The following is a 20233-nucleotide window of genomic DNA, read 5'->3' as shown; positions in this document are numbered from 1 at the left end:
CACATGCATCAATCACACATGAAGACTGTGTCATGGAACATGGAGCCCCGAGTAGCAACACACAGATACTGCCTCTATTTTTCCACTGTGAGGTAGCTTTTCCTGAGCAGGCTTTTGGAAATCTCCTTGCTGTGGCAGGCTGGAATGAGAGCAATAGTTTGACTTAAAGATGTGCTTTTGCTGTGCTAGGCCAACACTGATGCGTGCCTGACATCATCCATCTATCTGTCTGTCTGTCTATCTATCTATCTATCAAATCACCTGTACAGCTCACACACTCTGCCCCTCTCTTCAGATCTGGCTACCAAAGGCAACCAAGAGCTTGCACCTGCACAAAGCGAGATAAGGCAAAGAACAGCTGTTGCTGACAAGCTAATTCAAGCAGTAAACTTCCACAGGTGTTGGGATTGTTGGGGATGCAGACAGCTCTGTTCCTGGTCTGAACACGGATTTCTGGTGAGTGTGCTGGACCAGCGATGGCCAGGGCGACCTGGTCACCGTCCTCAACCGAGGAGCTGCGGAGAGGGAGACAGAGCCCTGACCGTAGAGGGAGAGGTTGAGGCTGGAGCCTAGGGGCTGAAGCCTTCACCATGCGAGCGGTGAAGCGCGGCAGCAGGTGCCTTGACAGGCAGGGTCGGCCCGCGGCGAGTTGTCTCCACAGGGCCCGCCTGTGGGCGCAGCGGTCCCCCCTGCCCCAGCGAGGGAGCGCGAGTGGCGGCAGCAGCGGTCCCTGAGCAGCCTCCCGGGCAGGGAGCCCCGGCCGACTCCTCCCCTCCCCCGCCGCTCGCTGAGGCGCCGCGGGGTCGCCTCCCGCCGCCGTCGCCGCTCCTGTCCCGCCTCAGACCAGCGTCCCGGCCGCTCCCGCCATGCGGCTCTGGGTGCTCCTCAGCCTGCTGCTGCTGCAGGAAATGCTGCCGCACGGTGAGCCGCGACCCCCGCCGCCCTCTGCCCCGCCGGGTTTCCCCGCTTTGCGAGCCGCCTCAGGCTTTCCTCACGGCTGGGCCGCCTCCCCCGCCCTCAGCGCGGCCGCCCCTGCCCCGCGAAGCCGCAGCGGGTGCCTGCGGCCGCCCCTCGCTGCCCCCCGCCATGGCAGCCCCGGGGCAGGCGGGAGCCATCTCGGGGGCGGCGGTGGCGGGGCGCCCGTCGTGCTGGGCAGAGGCGGAGGGAAGGCGGCTTGCTCTCCCGGTCTGCGGCCAGCGAGGCGCCGAGCCTGTCCGCCGGAGACCCAAAGTGTGGTGTGGGTACGTGCGGGGGGGTTCGGGGAGAGGCGTGTGCGGCGGCCGCCGCCGCTGTCTCCCGTTAGGCTCGACGGTTAAGTCCGTGCTTAAATCTCCGTGCTGCACCCCGAGGGAGATCAGTGCTGGACGGGGTGCTAGGATTAAAAAAAAAAATAGGGCACTCTTGTTCGTTTGTAGAGAGGGCCAAACTTTACTTATATTCAGTTTCAGGTTGTGATGGAGCCTTAGTGGGAGAAGAGTCAATTTTTTGACTGGGAATGGACATTCGTAACCAGTCTTTGATTTACATAGACTTTTAGCAAAAGAGAAACTTTTCCACTCACGTGAATAAACTTACTAAACCTTCAGAAGAAACAAAATAATTCTGTTGTTTTTCACCGCAGAAGGGCTTGGGGAACAAGGCCGGTGTGGCCCGTGGAAGGGTTTGCAGAAACATGGGAGGCTGGCTCTGAGGTGTGCACTGAAAGGCAAAGATGCAGCTACCGTAAGCTGCCCAGGAGATCATGAGGAAAAAATTAATGTAAGAACATTAAAAATCTTTCACCCTCAGAAGTGTTAAGCACAGAAAATAAAAAGTCAGGGGAGGCTGTAAAGTCTCCAGCCTTTAGGATGGTTGGAGCTCAGCCAGGCAAAGCTCTGAGCAACTGAACAGGGGCAGGAAGGGCCTTTCAGGAATCCTTCCCATCCCAACTTGTGACTATAAGCAAAGAAATTGCACTCTGGACCAGTGTGGTGTGGGAGAGGACATGTGGACATCTGCTGAAAGATCTGGTCTGTGGGTGTACGCTACCAGATCAAGAAAAGTGTTTTCTGTTTGAGAAATAGACAATAAAAACACATAATCAGAAACTAGTTGTTACTTGGGCGAAAAATTTTCCAGGCCAACTTTTTTCTTAGTTTGTCTACTTTATACCAAGGTTTGATGGAGTGCTTCGCACTAGGTCATCCAGAAGCTTAGCTATGGGAGAAACTGTCCTGGCATATTTAATGACAGTTCCTTGTCTAAAGCTAGAGGTGTAAGTCCTAATGTAGACATTGTGATTTCAAAATAGCCTTCCTAATTTAACTCTTATTAGTTTATGAACAGTGAAATATGTCCCTGCAGAATGTCTGCATGAGTGTTGGTGTGTGTCCCTGTATTGTCTAATGAGTGTTTGGATGATTAACTTTTCATTTGAAGTACCACGAATAGAGATGTGTCCAACCTGTTTTGTTACATTAGTTGTGATCACAAAGACTCTTTCCTCTCGTCTGAGTCCTCGTGGTGAAGAATTTTTGATGGTAACCTCAAGCTTCTTTTTTTTTTTTTTTTTTTTTTTTTTTTTTTTTTTAAGGAAGAATTCATCGTTGTTAATGAGGGTTTTTAAAGGTCTATGCTTTTGCCAAGTTGTAGTGTGGGGTCTGCCTCATGGGATGGGCACATGTGGCAGACAGTGAACACATGCAATTCCCGTGTCTGTGTGCGAGACTTTACTCACTCTCTGCTTCTGAATTTCTCTAGATGGACACTTGAAGAAGATCAGGGACCTTCCTGTGCAGCTGTGAAACCAGAGGAATGTGTATGTAGATATAGGTGATGTCTCAAGTCAAAACTGAATGCTTTTTAGCATTATGTGATTAATACTCATGTGAGGATTGTTGTGTGTGTAACATCTGCAAGAACAAGGGACAAACATTAAAAGACAGGATGAGACAAATACTGTGAGCCAGGAGTGAAAGTGCTGCGTTTTGTATTTTTGTGATGTATCGAAGCATAGTCTCCTACTTTGGCATGTTGAGTTAGTAGGGACCTTGAATGTACTGTTGGATGAACTGAGTACAGTGCATCTTAGAACTGCCATTAGAGCTGATTAGAGGTGGAAAGGAGGGTTTTTCTCAATGGATATTTTTCAACTAAGTGTGTGTTTGTTTGTTTTTATGGTTGTTTGTTTGTTTTTAATAAGAAGTGCTATTGGTGCATTAAAACGACGAGAGCTTTGTGCATAAATCTAGTGAGATGGTGAAAAATCCCAAACATGGCATATTGCTATACTTGCATAAATGGACTAGTTGAGTTTGTTCCCTTCCTTGGGAAGGTCTTGCAGTTTGGATAAGGAAATGGGGAAATAGGTGTGGTGGGTTCTGTGTTCCTGGGGGGGATTTGATTGTGTGTCCTCTTTATCTTTGGGTGACAGATTACTGTACCAGTTAATTTAGTTATTGGGCATACAGATACTTGATTCAGCCATGAGAGAAGGCAGGATTGCGAGGTGGCCTCAGTAGACACTTGGACAGACCTAGAGGGTGCGCTGGGGAGCAGTGTGGTCATGGCTTGCTAGGAAACTCACCTCTCAGAGAGGTGCATCAGAGAGGTAAAACTGGGTTTTCTGTGTTGGAAGATAAAAGCTTCTCTGATGGTGTTTCTTGAAATGCCCCTGCTGTCACCTGCAGGGAAATACAAGGTCAGACAGTCTCAGTGTGTACCTGGCAGTGTGGCATAGGAGGGCAGTGTTCAGACTCACTGGGAACTACAGAAACGTGGACCAGAGGGAGCTTGTACAGAGAGGAAGAACTTCATCTAGAGAAAATCAAAACCAGGCTTCTGGCACTTAAAATTGAAAAGCTTTCATAGGGAAGTCTTTAACATTTTCTTAAAGGCAGAGTGTCAAGTGTGGAAGAGCACACAGTCTGGGATGATGCAATTCCTTGGGGTGAGGTTTTAAGAACCGTGTGCCCTTGAACAAGTGTCAGGATTGAGGAAAGCTTTAGTGTCAAATCTGGGCACTGGTGGGTTTTGTCAGTAAAAGTCATTAGGACTGAAGTACCAGCCTTGCAGAGAACAACCAGCCTGGTTATGGACCGCCCAACAGGATGGCGGCAATGACCGCTCTGTTAAGGAAAATCAGAGGGGTAGCGAGAACTGGATAGAAAAGCTGAAAGAAGAATTGCTTACCCTTACACAGGCTGGATCACACATGTTGGGGTTTGACCCCGAGTGCAATTGTTTAGATGCCACAAATGATGACTTCTTAGAGCCGCTACTCAGGGAACCCCTGAGAAAAGCTGCAGTTCTTGACTTGACCTGGAGCAGTGCTCGGGTAATTGGATTCAGATGTTACTTTAGAACAGCCAGACTGTAGTTTTAATATTCTTGCAGGAATAATGAAAGCCAAAGAAATGACTGGTGCATTTGATTTTGGAAAGGGGAATTACATGAGATGAGGAGGCTCATCTCATGAGCCTTGTATATTTAACTCGCATATGGGTTAAATATAAAAAACAGAGTAAGGCAGACAAAAAGAGAAACAGCTTGCAAAAGGGATAAAACCAGCCATAAATCCTTTTCTTCGTCTGTTGTGCTGACGTAGGACAGGGAGAGATGGCAGCAAACTTTGTAAGGCTGATAGACACAGGGGATAAGAAAGAACACCTACAGAAAGTAGAACTTAAATCAAAAACTTAATTATTTGTGTGCTCCCATGTTCACTATGGAGGTGCTTAGGGAGGTAAATGGTGACATGATAAGCAAATCAGAAACTTCGAGTGCAGTGTCCTACTGAGCACTGTAATAGCAGGTTCTGAGACAGAATCTTTATGGGGAGAATCATTAGAGAACATGTCTCATTGATATGCCAAAAGAAATGGCTTTAGAAAAAATCAGCAAAATGAATAGTGTTAAAGTGCCATGATTTGATGATATAGACCTAAGACTTAAAAGGCATTTGAATGCGAAATTGTTAAAACCTTGACTCAGGTGCATAACGTATCACAGAACTACTCCTTTTGAGGGAAACAGAAATATACAAGTATTGTAAGATTTTTGAGGGAGGTACAGGCAGAAAGCAAGATCTATGTATTCTGTAAATTGAACTCATTAATAAATAGGCATGAATTACAGAAGAGTCAGTATGGTTTTGTATTGTTGCCTTTTTTTTGGCTATTGTTTTCCCCCCCGCCTCTCCTTTGCTTTCAGAAGTGTGTTTTGTTTTGCAGATCTGCTGAAGTTCTCTTGAGGACTTTATAATGTGGCATGGATGAGTTGGTTGTTGTACTTGGATTCCCAAAGGCTTTTGTTATGCCTGTTGTTAAGGACTCCATAGGGGCCAAGGTGCTGTGAGGCAAGGGAAGATCTCTTAAGGCAGTAATAACTAATAGAAAACAAGGAGTAGGAATGAGTTTTCAGTTTTTATAATCTGGAATTGTTTTTATCCAGTTGAATTTCACAGCAGTCTTGTAAGGTGTGTGCTTTTCAGCATAATTTGAAATCTGCTGAAACAAGAGAAAACTGACAGTAAAGAGTTGCAGAAGGATCTCTCCATTTTGAAAGACTAGGCAGTGAAAATAGGACTTGAAACTTTATGTTGGTAGGTGCAAAGGAACACAAATGATTCTAACTTTGCAAACACATTGATGGGTTTATACTTAGGAAGTTCTAACCAATAATTCCTATTAAGGAAAGTGGTCTCTCAGTTACGCTTGATTATTCTAGAGAAAGTCCGCTCCTAGTATTGCATTATTGAAAAGTAACAAGCTACTTAGACAGGCAAGAAGATGCCACTAATAGGTACAAGAGCGATTTGACCATATCTTGAACCTGGTGTACAGTCTGCTTTCATCTTCTATCCATTACCCAAACATGATGTAACTAAACTGTTGTAAGATGTGCGTACTTTACAAGGAGCTGTTAAATAGGGTAGGACTCACCAGTCTGGAAAGGATATGTTTAAAGGACACTTAGGTTCTCTAAAAGTACAAGAGACACAGAAAAAGTTGTGGCAGAAACAATGAATATTTATTCACTTAAATATTAGATGCCTCCTAGTTTTTGTGTTATGTATAGTTTGTGTTGTATAGAAAATTGACCAGATGAACTGATGAGGGAAGAATCCACTCAATGCAATAAAACAGCGGTAACTGTGGTTCACTGATCCTTTGAGCTAAAGGATCTTGGAAGGCAGGACACTAGTATCAAAGGAGCAGAGATGGTTGCTGTGTTCCCTGGTTGACATCTGACACTGGGTGGTGTCAGCGTGAAGGTGCTGGGTAGGTAGACGTTTGGCCTGACCCACTGTAGCATTTCTAATGAAATGGAAGGAAAAAGTTCTCCTGCACCAACTGCTTGCCCCTGTGATATATGCACAGTGTCACTCACTTGGCTGATGTTCTAGGAGTAACTAGAAAAACCCTACTTTGTGGTCTTCCGTGGAAGGCAGCAATCACTTCTCTCAAATTCTCCCTTGTTATTATCATTCCGCCTTTTTGCCAATTTTGCATGGCCAGTGGCATCACAGATGTGAAGAAAAACTGGAAGAACTATGAATATTTATTTCACTCTCCCTTCCAGAAACTATAAAATCTTACCCTCTTACCATTTGCCTCTAAATAAGGTTCTGTTTTCATCTGGACTGTCAAGATAAATGGCTGTTACAGAGAAGTGATGGATTAAATACTACTTTCAAGTGACTTAAGTGCCCTTTGTATTTTCACAGTAGTTACTGTAAAAGAAGAAAACGGCATCACTAACAGCATATTATAATTGCCACGAAGTTCCACACTTGCCAGTTTTTCTTTGTGTGTCTCTTACGGTGACATGGTGTGTGAGAAGGATGTGCAGAATTGATGGGTATGTGACATCCTTGTGGAAGGGGAGAACTTGGGTAGCATTGCATACTAAATGGCAATGACATGAGGCAGAAATGACAAAAGTAGCTGGGGACAGAAATGCTGTATTTCTTTCCCTTCCCATTTATAGAATTCTCATACCTTACATATTTGTCTGTTTATGTGAACTATAAGTATAGATTTTCCACATGTTGAAAGCTCTCTCTTTTTTCCTTTTTCACCAGGAAAATGGGTCATGCCATAGACTTCAAAAACTTATGAAATTAATTCTTATTCATTTTTGTGAATCCTTTATAGGAAGAAGAAAACTTCAGTTATTCTCTGTGATAATAAGGGCTGTTTTGCAAAAAGATTACATAACCTTTTTCTAATCAGTAACGTTGCCTTCTTTATCTTCCTAGTTATTGGGCAGCCTGCTAAGAGTAAGCATTCAAAAGAACCTGGTGAAAACAAAATTAAGCCTGTTAACAAAAAAGTAAAACCCAAAACACCCAAAATGAAGGAGAGAGAATCTGCTGACTCTTCTTTGAAGTCCCAGTCCATACTGACACAGGTGATGGATAAAGGTCGTTTCCAGAAACTGGCTACCACTTTAAGCCTGCCTGCAGGACAAAGCATAGAGCTGCGCTGCAAGGGGAGTAATGTTACTTGGAACTATCCTTCATACTTAGATACCTTTAAAGACTCCAGACTCAGGTAAGCTATTTTTCTTTTTTTTTCTTTTTTTGAGGCAAAAAAAGATCCAGACCGCTTTTTTTCCTACCACTTTCAATACCATTGTTTTTTGTTTGTTTACATTTTTACATTCAAGATGTTGCATCTAGTGGTTTCTAATGTCAGCAAAAAAGGATAAGCATCTTTCATTTGTCACCAATTACTGCCCTGTGGAATAGTCTTGTAGCATATAAACTGGATTTCCTTCAGATGAGTCTAAAATAGAAGATGTGGTCCAGTGGGACACCAGGGTGCTCCAGACACTAACAGGGAACCATATTACAGTTAGACTGACGTAAAACTCTCCCGGCTGGTTAGTGTGGATGTCAGGTACTCACTACCAATTCTGTTGCTCTACAGAGACCTCCTGGTGGGCTCTACTGGTTGCTAATGTAATTACCACCTGATACACTAAGATTAATTTCCTGAAGAGGCTCAAACCCACATCTCTTAACTAGAAAAGAGCTACATCAACAGCCATGCTAAGGAGCGAGTAAGCGTAGTCTTTAGTTTTTCAGTCAAAGCTACATTTGTGTGCAAAAGGGAGTTGCAGGATTTGTGGTGTGGCTGAGGATAGTCACCTTGGGTTTAGGAAGGCATTTTCTTTCATCTAGTGACATCTTTAAGGAAATCGCATAAATAGAGCAGGAAGAGTGACTGAGGACTCTCCCTTTCTGTGCCTAACCAGAGGCGTCCTGTTGCTCTAAATGTCATTCTCTGAAAACCCGTAAATTTTTTTTTTGCCTTCCCAATTTTTTGGGAATAGTACATGTAGCAAAATGTAGATGAAATGTAGTAATTTAGTTCTGGATTTGAAAGAGGAGTGGCACATGAGGAGCTTAAGGATGTCTTCCACAGGCATTTTTTGCCATTAGTAGTGTCTGTTTTCACTGGCTGTTTTATAGAGATTTATGTTGTCTATGAAGACAAGTAGTGAGGAGACTGTGGAGCACTGTGAATGATGCCCTAAGAAAAAGCTGTAAGTACCTTTTCTTGGATTGTTACGTGACAGAAACACAGAAGAATGAGCAAAGATATCAACTCCTATTGCACTTTTGTTCCTAAATGAAATACAAGTGTGTACACTCTATGTAAATAACTCAGATAATCTGAATCTTCGTGATCCATTTCACTTATTTACAGGTATGATGCTACCTTCAAATCACTCCCACCTAATTAATTTTTCAGATGTATTCTTCACCTTTCTGTATCCCTTTTCAAAGAGGTGTGTTGAAGATTGGCAGTTGTGCACTGTGATCTTTAGCAAATCCTCCTGAAATTTGTGAGCCAGTTCTTCTCCAAGTGTTTATTTGCTTGTCCCATGCCAGCTGAGGAGTTCAAGACTGCAGTGGTTGAATAAACCTCTGTAGCTAGTGCAGGGCCTCTTTCATAGTCAGTTACAGCAACAAGCCTATTTCTGCTGAGAACTTATTGCAACAACCTCTCTTAAAAGATCTTGTGACCGATTTAAACAACTACTGCTTTTTCTTTTGCAAGAAATAATGTTTTATCTGGATTTATTCCAGTAGGTGGCGTTTATCAGCTGCAATACAGATCTGGCCTTCCAGCAAATCAAAGCTGAACTTGCAAAGTAGTATCGACAGGGAGTGTCATTTGTCATTTTCAAGTGTATCCTATGTTTTGTGCATTTGCAAATAGGTTGCTGGCATGATTTGGTCCTGTAGACCTCCAGGTTCTGTTATCTGAGTATTAGCGTCTGACATTGAAGAAGGCAAGGCAAGTGTTGACAGTTTTTCGAGAGGAATCTGAATGTTCTTTCACTGTTTGACTGTCTGTTCCTCTCTTGCAAAATTAAGTACTTTTCTAGTGATGCACATGGGACAATATACAAGAATTTAAGGTAGTTTTGGGAAAAACAATATATGCGTTTCCCAATTGTGTAGTTTGGTATTTTGTAGTTTGAAGCAGCTTGGAATTCTGTTGCCTCAGCAATTAACCTTTCTAGTCTCACTCAAGTTCACAGTATTTGTAATATTTTAACCATATAACAAAAGTTAATAACGTCACACAAAATAAATGCTGTAAAGCATTTTGGCTGGGTGGATATTTTCTTTCAGAAGTATGTTAGGCTTATATTTAAGGGTCTATATTGAAATATTATGATCTTTGCTTTAGAACAATTGTTTTGAAATAAGTTATTGAAGCAGTAAGGCTGAGTTAGACTGACTCAACAATTTTAAATGTAAGCAGAAGATCCTATAATTAACTGGAAAACTTGAAAAAGTAGATTAGTAGCACACTTGAAGTCACAGAATAGTAGTAATTTATGGAGACACTGACCAGAAAATCTTGTGCAGTTGTATTTTTAACACAGTTTTAGTGTGACTTTGGTAATCTCCAGATCTTTGCTGTAGTGCTAATAGATGCTTATGAAACAAAGTTGCTTTACAGAATGTAAAATATGAAATGTATATTTCATGGTTTTAGAAAGCTTTGATTGACTTTAACTGGAAATATCATAAAGATAGTGTGTTATTTAGTTAGCTCCGTTGGTAGTGTTTGTAAGTGAATTGGCGGCAGAAAAGGTTATTAAAAATGTTATAACCTTTCAAGAGGAGCTTAGATCTTCCTCACGGCATAGTAAAGACCATGCAGCAAGCACCAGCTACAATAGGCAAATTTAAAAAAATTATGAATATATTACACTAATTATTTTAAAACAAAAATGCTGAAAATAGGGCAAAGGAGGGAAAATCAGAAAAAATTATTAGCAAATAAACTACAGCAAAAACATGTTTAATCAGCTAGATATATATGTATGTGTATGTATACATATGTATGTGTATATGTATGTATGTGGGGTTGCCAGGCCCGGAGGGTCAGTGAGGAGAAGGGGCAATGGTGAAGAGGTCCATGCAATTGCTGGGGAACAATGGCTGCCATTCTTTTGTTCTTTTTTAGGTCTCTACAGCAATGGATGCTCAGGCATCCAATTCCTGTTTTTTTCTTTAAACAACAGGAGGGATGTACAGATGCAGTGGCTCTGGGAATTTTAACAGTAAATAAGGTGTTTTGCATCTCCTGGGAAGTGCTAACATCCTCTGACTCTTGCAGCTTCAAGAGGAGGTTTTAAGCACCCTGGCGTCTGATGGAATTGCAGTTACAGGAGCCAGAAGTGACCTTAAGGTTCAGAGCAGTGAGGATGTTTGTAGCTCAGTTGGTCAGAGGGTTTGTCAACATGAGAGGTCCAGGGCAGGAGCTGACACCAAAGGTGCCTGCTCTCTGTGTTTGGTTTCCTGTCTGTTGTTCTGGGAGAAGAGGGTATTTTTGTTTGCAACTAGTTAAATTTAGCATCCACACAATGTATTTCCTATGGGTGGCTGCAAGAAGAAGTAAGGATAAAAGCCAGATGTTTTGTCTCCATGCCATGCTTATCACATTTTCAGCTCACCCATGTGGTAAGGAGAATGCAACAGCCTGGAGGACAGTGTGGATTTTCTAAGAATGGAGAGATTATAATTCAAAAAGCCATTTCTGTAGTATCAGAGGCTGTGCTTTCTTTGAGTTAGTCTCTGGAGGTTTACTTTACAACCTGGTACGTAAAATACTGTTGCTTGCTGTACAAGCAAGTTTGTTTTTACTAAGGCTGTAGCTGTTAACATATGCAAAAATTGTCATGAGTGGAGGGAGAGATGCTGAGTGAAAGCAGGAGGAGGACACTTTGGTTTCTTGTTTCAGAGCATAAATGATCTTTCCACTGTCCTAACTGGAGCAGGTAACAGTGCACACTGAAATGATGCACTTTGCTTTAGACTGTAGCATGCAATGCAACTCTACGGAGAAAGCTAGAATCATGGAAACTTGGGTCCTGAGTTAAGGACACATACCACCTTGCTTGCACATTTCACCTTTTTTATGCTTTATAGCAAAAAGCTTCTCTAAATGGGGGCAGTCTGACTTGACATAGTCTCTGCTCTGCCTGACTTGAAGCATGGTTCTCTCACTCCCGACGACCGGCTGTATTTATTACAGAACTTCATCTGATAAATAAACTCATGTGAAATGGAACTGCTCCGGTGGAAGAAGCTGGGGCAAAGAGCTGGATGTGCATCACATGCACATCTCTGTGTGCAGGGGGGTGCATGGGCAGGACAACTCTCACAAGTACTGAGGAAATTGTATGTTGTAGAGAGCAAGACCAAACTGCTTTACAACAAATGTAGGCTCCCGCTGGCTTAGTGGGGCATCGGTTGTGCTCGTGTGTGTAACTGGATTTCATTTTGTTCCATGTGCTCTGAAGTCTGAAAGCTAGGGATTTTTTCTTGTGTTAAACAGTAAGATGTTATGTTGTTCTTCTAGTGAGCTTGTATTTGAGATAAGCTCTATTTTGTCAATATGAATGCAGCTGCTTGAGAGGAGTTTGCTAGGTGCTCTTTGAGTGATGCTCTGTACACCATCTTTTTATCTCTGTTTTTAGCTTCTAAACTTGTAATAATTATTCTGACAAAGATCTTTTCAACTTCAAATAACTAAGGCTTACTAAGATGAACATGTGGATTAAGATTTTGGAGTAGATTTCTAGTTCCTTTAAACAGGCTTGAAATGTTTGTATATACAACATTTTTATTTTGTGATATGTAGAGCACAGCAAATTTTTGGCTTCTGAGACAGGTTTCCCAGAATCTAAAATACTAATGAAATAAAAGTTATCCTGGAAATATTGGTCAGATGTGGGATTTACCATTCATAATTTACTTTATATGGCCTGTTTTGTCTGCTTAATATGGTCATGTCACAAGTTTCAACACTTTCACTCTCAGTTGCCAGGTTTTGTTAGTGCATGTCTGTGGATGACTACCTCTCTAGGCTATTTCCATTGATTACTGGAGAGTTTGTTCTCAGTTAAGTAGAACACGCTGTACAATAACTAATTAACTCTGACCTTATTTTTCTGTCTGTTGGGATTTTGAGTTATAGTTCAGTGTCTGCATTAATGGTTGGAGACAAAAATGTTCTGGCATAATGGTTTCTCTGTAATGTTGACATTTAGTACTGGATACATGCAAAACTTTTTATGCTGATGTAGTCATGTAGCCTATGAAATGTGAACTGTGAATCTAAGTAATACAGAGTAGGACATGTTTTGGACTTCCTGTTGGGTGTGAAACACAACAGGATCACTTACGCGAATAGGAATCTCTCTTATCAAAAAGAACAAAATAATTGATAGGGTAAGGTAGTGTGTATATTAAAAGTGACAATGCTACTACTCCTTAATTACAGGATTTCAAAAAGTGGAATCAGATGAGGTCAGGTAGGACAAGTGCATTAGCAAGTAGGAAACATGATTTGCCTGTTTCCTCAGGCTGGCCTCAAAGCTGCTCCGTGGTGGATGAGCGGACTAGTGGTGTCTGAGGGCTTTGATGGAACAGGTAATTCTCAGTTAACCCTGTTTGGGTTCTGTGTTTGGTATGGTTTTCAGTTCTAAGCTACTGGCCTTGGCTGGAGGCTGAATGTTGGGTTATGTGAACTGTTGCTTATGATTGCTGGTAGTAGTGCAACCTGCTAGCAGAAAACCTAGGGAGTCAGAGATTTTGGGAGGTGCATGTAAGCTGTAAGTAGCGGTCTCTATTTAAGCAGCTCTTCTGCCTGCAATGGAGATGTAAGCAAAACAGCATTCAGAGCATACAGTACAGTCAGGTATGTCTATAGTAGCACTGTTACACTGTGACAAGGTGTTTTATGGGATAAGAACTTTTTCAAAGCATGCTAATCCCAGAAATAAATGATTCAGCCAGTCATCTGCCTTGCAGAATAAGTGCCACATTAAAAAGAAAAAAATAATAGGAGGATAATAAGTGTTCAGAGAACCAACAGTTGAATAAGAGTATGAGAGCTGTTCAGACTTCACGTGAGCTGTGTCTTTGCCCAGACCCCGTTTGAAACACAGAAAAGAAGTTTTTTGTCAAATGCCTGAAAGTGGAAAAACTTTTCCTGGCTTGGTTGCAACAGAAATGACCTTTCTTCTCAATGTTTTGCAAAGGAAAGTGGGAAACCTTCGTGTTCTAGATGTGCTACCACGTAAAGGCAGGCGGTTGACAATAACATTTTTAAGGGTCAGAGCTGCAGCGCAGTTCATCAGCACTGCTGCACGCAGCTGTCCTGACAGGGCTCCCCAAAACTGGTACTGTTGGACCATTGCTTTTGCAATCCATCAAAAGGCAGCAGAGCAGACTGCCAACTATAACACCATCTGTCTCCAAGAAAGAGCCAGGAAAGCAAACCTTAAAATAAAAAAGGAACAAGATGAGAATGTAGCTGCTGAATTTCATAGATAGGACCTTTAACCCTTAGTAACACTGTCAGTATCTACGTATGCATCTACGCTTTATAAATATTTGCACATTTACAAATGTCAGTCCACTGAGAAATGTATCTGGGAAATTCAAGAGAAGGTGAAAAAAGCAAATCAAGTCTAAAATAATCTCACAAGCTGAAGTTACATGAGGACACTCTCAGTACACCTGCAGCAGTTCTCAGGGTCATGTTCTGAAAGAGCCAAGGAGAGACGAGCAAAGTCCAGTGAGACGATGCCGGTGAGGTGGTTGAGGGCAGAGGAGCAGGCGACGCAAAATGACTGACTGGCAGAACAAATCCAAGCTGAGAGAGAAGCTCTTTATGATGGTGTTTGAAGTGGAAACTTGGACCGGTATGTTAAAGATAAAGCACTCAGAGTGAAAGCAGGCATAAATCAAACTCCTAGTAAACACCTACTCTTTACTACTCCTGAATTATCTTTGTTCTATACTATTGAAGCAGTGCTACAGTTAATGGTATCAAAAAAAGGACTGAGGTGTGTGCAGGATGACTTGAGCATGAAAATACAGGATATACATGGACAAACTGAGGCAAAATATAGATTAACACATTGTCTATAGCAGTCACAGCCTAGTTTCAAAATGGGGACTGAAAGGAATCCAAGAATGATGTACAAGACAAAAGCTTGCAAGTGCTTGTGTGTCATTGGAATTGATAAAACTAGTCATGTGAGCAGGTCTTTCTGGAGCAAAAGGAGAGTTGCAACATAGCTCTGAAGGCAAAGGATGGGCCGGTTGTAGAGCAGGAATAAAAAAAAAAAAAAAAAATCAAAGTAGAAGTGAGGTGACAGAAATGTATGAGGAAATACACCTGTGCTTGTCTGTGCCTTTTGTTTTTCTTCTCCCCAGTATAAAACAGCTTGACAGGTACAGTCAGCTGATCCTTGCAAACTCCACTGCAGCAGACACGGGTGAATATGGCTGCTGGCTTCAGCTGTGCAACGGTAACAAATGCAGGAAGGATGAGACTAAAACAGGTTCAACGTACATCTTTTTCACAGGTAATTAACTCAAAGGGGATTACTAATGGAAACTTATTTGCTAGTAAGACAGGAATAAAGCCACATTGGATATTTCACTGTCAAGCTTTTTCTTCCACAATTTTCATCTTGTTTTAGTGGGTGTTAAGCAAGACAGTGCTGGTGCGCAGAAAAACTTTAGTGTGATTTATGTCTGTCCTCCCTATAGATTATGCTAAATGTGTAGGCAAAATAAAGCATAATGCAAAGCAAATACCTTTGAAAATACTAACACACATTCTGAGGATCTTCTATAAAATCAATTTTTAAACAAATTTTGAAAATGTGTCTGGATAAATAAATCTGTGCAGAAGATTCATTGTCACAGTATTCAGATGACCACGTGGACTCTTCCTCCAGTTACCTGCACTGACTTAAAAATTTGACCTCATTGATCTTGGTAAGGCCACAATTTCTCCCAAGAGTCTGTACAGCATGCTGAGAGGCAAAACACTCTGAAGTACACGTGCAGGCCCACAGAGCTTAAGGTTGACTGTAGCCCCGACACTGCATGGACAGGGTCATGGCAGGGAACCAAGCACGCTTTACTGCAACTTGGTACAACGAGAGCTGAAATCAAATGGTTAATTTGTTCTTATCATGGAAAACATCCTGAGTGGTAAAACCACCTTTGCTGCCCAGTTAGAGCTAAAGCATTCTTGACTAGCAAATATTTCAGTACAAAATGCTAAGATGTTTTGGAGCTCAATGAGATCGTGCAGAAACCATTTATGGGAAGTGTTTTATGTTCTGAAGATACATTCCTTTAGAAAGGCTGGAATAAACTTTTCAGCCAAGTTATATAATAAATGCTCATGTTAGAAAGAGGAATTTCAGCTTTATATTTCTAAGCAGTATGCCAAATATGCAAATACTCTTTAGCTGTCATTCTAAAAACACTAAATATTTCAGTTACTTAGGCAAAATGTTTGATTTACTGCTCTAAAATAATATGTATAAAAAAAGCTATAGCTCCCAAAAGTATCTCTTTCTAGGAGTGCTTATCTTACCAGTGGTGGTAGGGCTTTTATGTGCATTACCCTTTAAAAGTGGGCAAGTGAATAGAATTAGGTCCAGATGAGTTTTTGGAAACTTGCTGAAAAGGAATTCCAAAGTGAAGAGCACTTTGTTTTTCTTTCTGATTTCATGTTTTTAATGCAAGCTGTGTAAATAGATTAAATAGATAGTCACACGTTAGAAAGGATTTGGCGTTTTTTTCTCCTTTTTTTTTCTTCTGTGTGTGCATATTTAAAGCAAAAAGCTTTGGGTTTTTTAATGTTGCTCTTAGCTATCTTCTCTTGTCATATGTACATTCTGTTCTTTCTGTTAAACCAAGAAGTATATATTATTCTAACTCTATCAACCCTTCTGCGCAGATAAAGAGGAACTTTTTGTACCTACTCCCAGTTATTTTGAGATTGTCTACCTGAACCCAGATAAACCTGCAGTCATCCCATGCCGTGTTACTACTCCTTCAGCTAAAGTAACTCTACACAGGGAATTCCCTGCAGAAGAAATTGAAACAGATGGAACTGATATTATTTATGATGTGAAGAAGGGTTTTGTCTATATGCACCCTACTTCTGATCACAAAGGTATCGTCTACTGCAAAGCAGAGTCACAGGGAGCACCTCAGATTTCCATCAAGTATCACCTACTGTATGTGGAAGGTAAGGTGCTGTTTTCTATATGTTTACACTGACTCGTTTCTTCTGCTGACATTGTTGAGAAAACAAATTTAAAAAAATAAAATAGGTAATGTAATCATAGTTTTAAAGCCTTGATCAAAAGTATATGTGATAAAGTTTGTAGGTTTAAATTCCAGCAGTTTCTCAGGGTAGAGGGGAGAGTTGCAGGTGTACATCACTTACCTGTTGCGCTAAGCAAACTGAGGCAAAAATTGACTTATAAGTTTTATCAGTATATTTTAACTTTAGAAACTAATTTTCTGTCAGTTCCCAAGGGCCCGCCCTCAACCACAATTGCAGCGTCACCCAATAGAGCAGAAGTTGGTGACAGCGTTCAGGTGATCTGCACCGTCCTTGGGGAACCAGATGTGGATGTGAACTTCAGGTGGCAGTACCCAGGGCAGGAGGTAAGAGATGTGTGCCCTGGCAAAACGGTTTGTTCTTGATGAAGGTGATGCTTCAAATGCCAGTCAGTGTCTAGACTTAAAGATTCTTTCAGACTGTGACGGCTGCCTTTTGCTAGCTGAGGTGTGCTGGCAGGAGGAGGCAGCACATCCCTTTGGAAGTTCAGCCCATCTTTCCCTGAGAGCCTAGAAATATAATGGGAATGAAGCTGGAGAGCTTTACCCATGTTAGCAAAAATCAAGCTCAGCAAAGCTCACTCCTCTCTCAGGTTTCTGTTCCAGAGATGGGAATGTGACCTGATAAAACAGTCTATCAGAGAATTCTCTTATGGAACAAGGGAAAAAAAAAAAAAAAAGGCTCATTATAACAACAGCAACAAAATCTAAAAAGCATCTTTCTAAGCATCACTGTTTGTATTTTGGCTTTGAAGTTGCCTTTAAAGCTATTCTCTGTGTTAAGAAAAGAACAAAGTAAAGCTCAGTCAACTAACTCCTGCCACTGCAGCCTTCCTCTTTGAGACTTGCTGAAAGCCCTGCACTTTGAGCCTGACCTCTCCCCAGCATACCTCACCTGTTTGATATGTACCCAACTGCAGCTGAGTTCATTGCAATACTCCAGGTGGAACTTTGGCTGCCCATCACTAATCTAAAGAGACACAGTAGAGTGGAAGAGCCATTATATTATCCTTATTTGTCATAACTTATTGGTACATCAATATTTAATGCAGGAATATTGCTGCCACTGCCAGACACCTTCAGTCAGATGCAGCTCCTGCTCTCTGATCTCTTGCTTCAGGGTTTGATAGGGTGGTGTACTACATACACTTTGTAGAATCACATTTTCTTGTATAGGTGTTTTGTTGTTGACTTTTTTTTTTTTTTAACAGGCTGAGAGTCCTGTGATTATCCAAAATTTCTGGAGACTGATAAACAGAGGAAGTGGACACACCACGAGAATCTCAGAGAGTGTTCTTGTTGTTGAGGATTTTGAAGCCAGAGATGCTGGAAACTACATTTGTATAGCTCAGAACCTCCAAGGAGAAACAACAGTAGCTACTAAAGTTGGACTAAATTAACAGGAGAGGCTGCTGGACATAGAATGAACTGTATGGTATTTGACATGATATCCATTTAATTTCTTTAATAATGTTTAAATGAAGCTTTCTCTGTCTCTTTTCATATGTTAATGCATTCCATAGGCACTAGCTTGACAGACCAAAACAAAGCTCTGTCTTGCCAGCAGTAATCAGTTGTGAGTTAATAAAATTACAATGAAGCATTAATGTTTAAGCCTGAACATGCATAGGGCTTATTATTTTCAGGAATAGGTGCTCTTGGGCTTTCCTTTGCATGTGGTGTCTTTCCTCAAACTCTTTCACAAGGTTAACCTGCTGTATGGTTTGTGCCTTTTTTATATATGTGAGAACTGAGAGGATATTAAATATCCTCAAAAACCCACCAAGCAGGTGTAACTCTTCTGGTGCTGTGCAATTTTAGATTACTGTACGTGTTTAAAACAAACAAACAAACAAAAACACAAAAAAAGCCCCCGCAAAACAAAACCTTGTTACAGAATTAGCCAACAGCAAGTGCTTATTTTGCAAGAATAATTAAATTTCTGAACATTACAAAAACATAAGTGTGTGTGTGTGTGTTCATTTCATATACATAGAAAGATGTAAACGCACAAATTACATTCTTACTCCTGGGGAAGATTAATAGTAACTCTATATTACAGTGCTAAAGAGCATGTCCAGAAAATTTTCCTTATGTTGTTGGATTCTTCCAACCTTATAATACGTAGCTTACTTAGAGCTCACTTCTCAATAGATGTATGGGTATTATGTTTACTAAATGATGTAGCAAAGTGTTTGCTAGGGTAAAACTTGAATTTATTTATACAGTATCATTTACAGAAGAAAAAAATGTAACCTTATTCTAATATTTAATTATACTGCAGAATTTTTTTCTCAGGTTAATAACAAGTTCAACTTAGTTAGTTACCAGCACAAGGAAAAGAGACTTTCCAGATAAAAGATAAGAACTTGATAACAATGTTGTTGGACATTTTGGCAATGTTTTTTCTTCCTAGGCTGAAGCATAGAATTCTTGTAAGCTAGAAATGCCAACACAAATCAACTCCGTGGTGTAACAAAAAAAGGCTTAATATAAGCCAGTTTATTTACAAAGCATGAGCTTACGAGGAAGTAAAGCAGGAAGCGGTCCCTTGCTTGCACGCTGCAGTGTGGCTGAACCCCCTATTGGACCAGAATTTGTAAAGCTTTCTTCTGGTATGGGCTTGAAGTAAAAGCCCTTTGCTCCAGGTGATTCAAACCCTTGAGCAGATGTGTACAGTACTGTTTGGAGTAGTGGTGTCTAGTAAGTAGTAATGTAAAAATGGCAGTTTCTCAATAATTTCATTAACCTGGTTATTAGCACAGGTAACAAAAGCAGTAAAGAAGTTTGCTGAAAGTGTTTTCTTCAGCATGCAGGAACGTAAAGTAATATAACTGATAAGATAAATATCCATGGTAAAGACTGAAGTGGCTCTGTGCATGTCTTGTGAAACAGGCTTCACAGAAAATGCTCCCCAGACACCTGTAGTATTGTTGGCCTCTGGAAACAATGTAGCTACAAAATAACACCCTAAATATACCAAGCATTAAGACCAACTTTGAAGGCTAAGAAGTAGTCCCCTTTGTTAATCTTCTTGCTCATTACTATTAAAAGCTCTAAAAAAATGTTACACTGTTACCCAAGTGACTAAATAGGTGTTACAAACTCTCATGGTAATACCAAAAGGAGGTGGGTTTTATTTACAGACATGACTTCAAGTCTGACTAAAGTAACTTTAACAAGGCCTGAGCTTCTGCATGAGGATGTGCAATGTTTTTGTTACTTTTTAGTATTTTCATTTATCAGAACAGTGTATTTCCCTTTGAACTACAGCAGCAGTGCCAACTTTTAAGTTTCAGCCTTTAATTTGGGAGTCCATTTCCTTTAAAGTATCAAGCAAGTGGGAGATTGTGTCACCTGCTCAGATTTGTTCAGCAGCACAGGAGTTGATGTGGTAGCATCACTTCCTTGATGACAACCTTGGCAGAAGAGGAAAAGATGAAGTAAATCCATTGCTGCATCATTGCTGGAGTAGTGTCCATCAGATGTAATGGTTATGTCTACTGATCACATGCAGTTCTTGAGACTGATGATAACTTCAGAAGCAGTGCCTTT

General features: G+C 41.1%; 1 protein-coding gene across 1 annotated transcript; it reads left to right on the top strand.

Annotated features, from left to right (window-relative positions):
* Positions 1-764: 764 nt before the first annotated feature.
* PDGFRL (platelet derived growth factor receptor like) lies at positions 765-18642 on the top strand. Its single transcript, XM_082050410.1, has 6 exons — positions 765-921; positions 7241-7535; positions 14741-14892; positions 16287-16580; positions 16866-17005; positions 17890-18642. Exons 1-6 carry the CDS (start codon positions 867-869, stop codon positions 18076-18078), a joined length of 1125 nt encoding a protein of 374 aa, XP_081906536.1. The 5' UTR covers positions 765-866; the 3' UTR covers positions 18079-18642.
* Positions 18643-20233: the final 1591 nt, after the last annotated feature.

This window comes from Streptopelia decaocto (genome assembly GCF_964273445.1).
Source record: "Streptopelia decaocto genome assembly, chromosome: 4".
In the NCBI taxonomy this organism is placed as follows: domain Eukaryota; kingdom Metazoa; phylum Chordata; class Aves; order Columbiformes; family Columbidae; genus Streptopelia; species Streptopelia decaocto.
Note: the sequence above shows the minus strand (reverse complement) of the source record. Positions and strands in the feature narration are given on the sequence as shown.

Coding starts and splice junctions, on each gene's coding strand:
- PDGFRL (XM_082050410.1), top strand. CDS start 867: ATGCGGCTCTGGGTGCTCCTCAGCCTGCTGCTGCTGCAGGAAATGCTG. Junction 7,536..14,740: donor TTTAAAGACTCCAGACTCAG/GTAAGCTATTTT, acceptor TCTTCTCCCCAG/TATAAAACAGCTTGACAGGT. Junction 16,581..16,865: donor TCACCTACTGTATGTGGAAG/GTAAGGTGCTGT, acceptor ATTTTCTGTCAG/TTCCCAAGGGCCCGCCCTCA.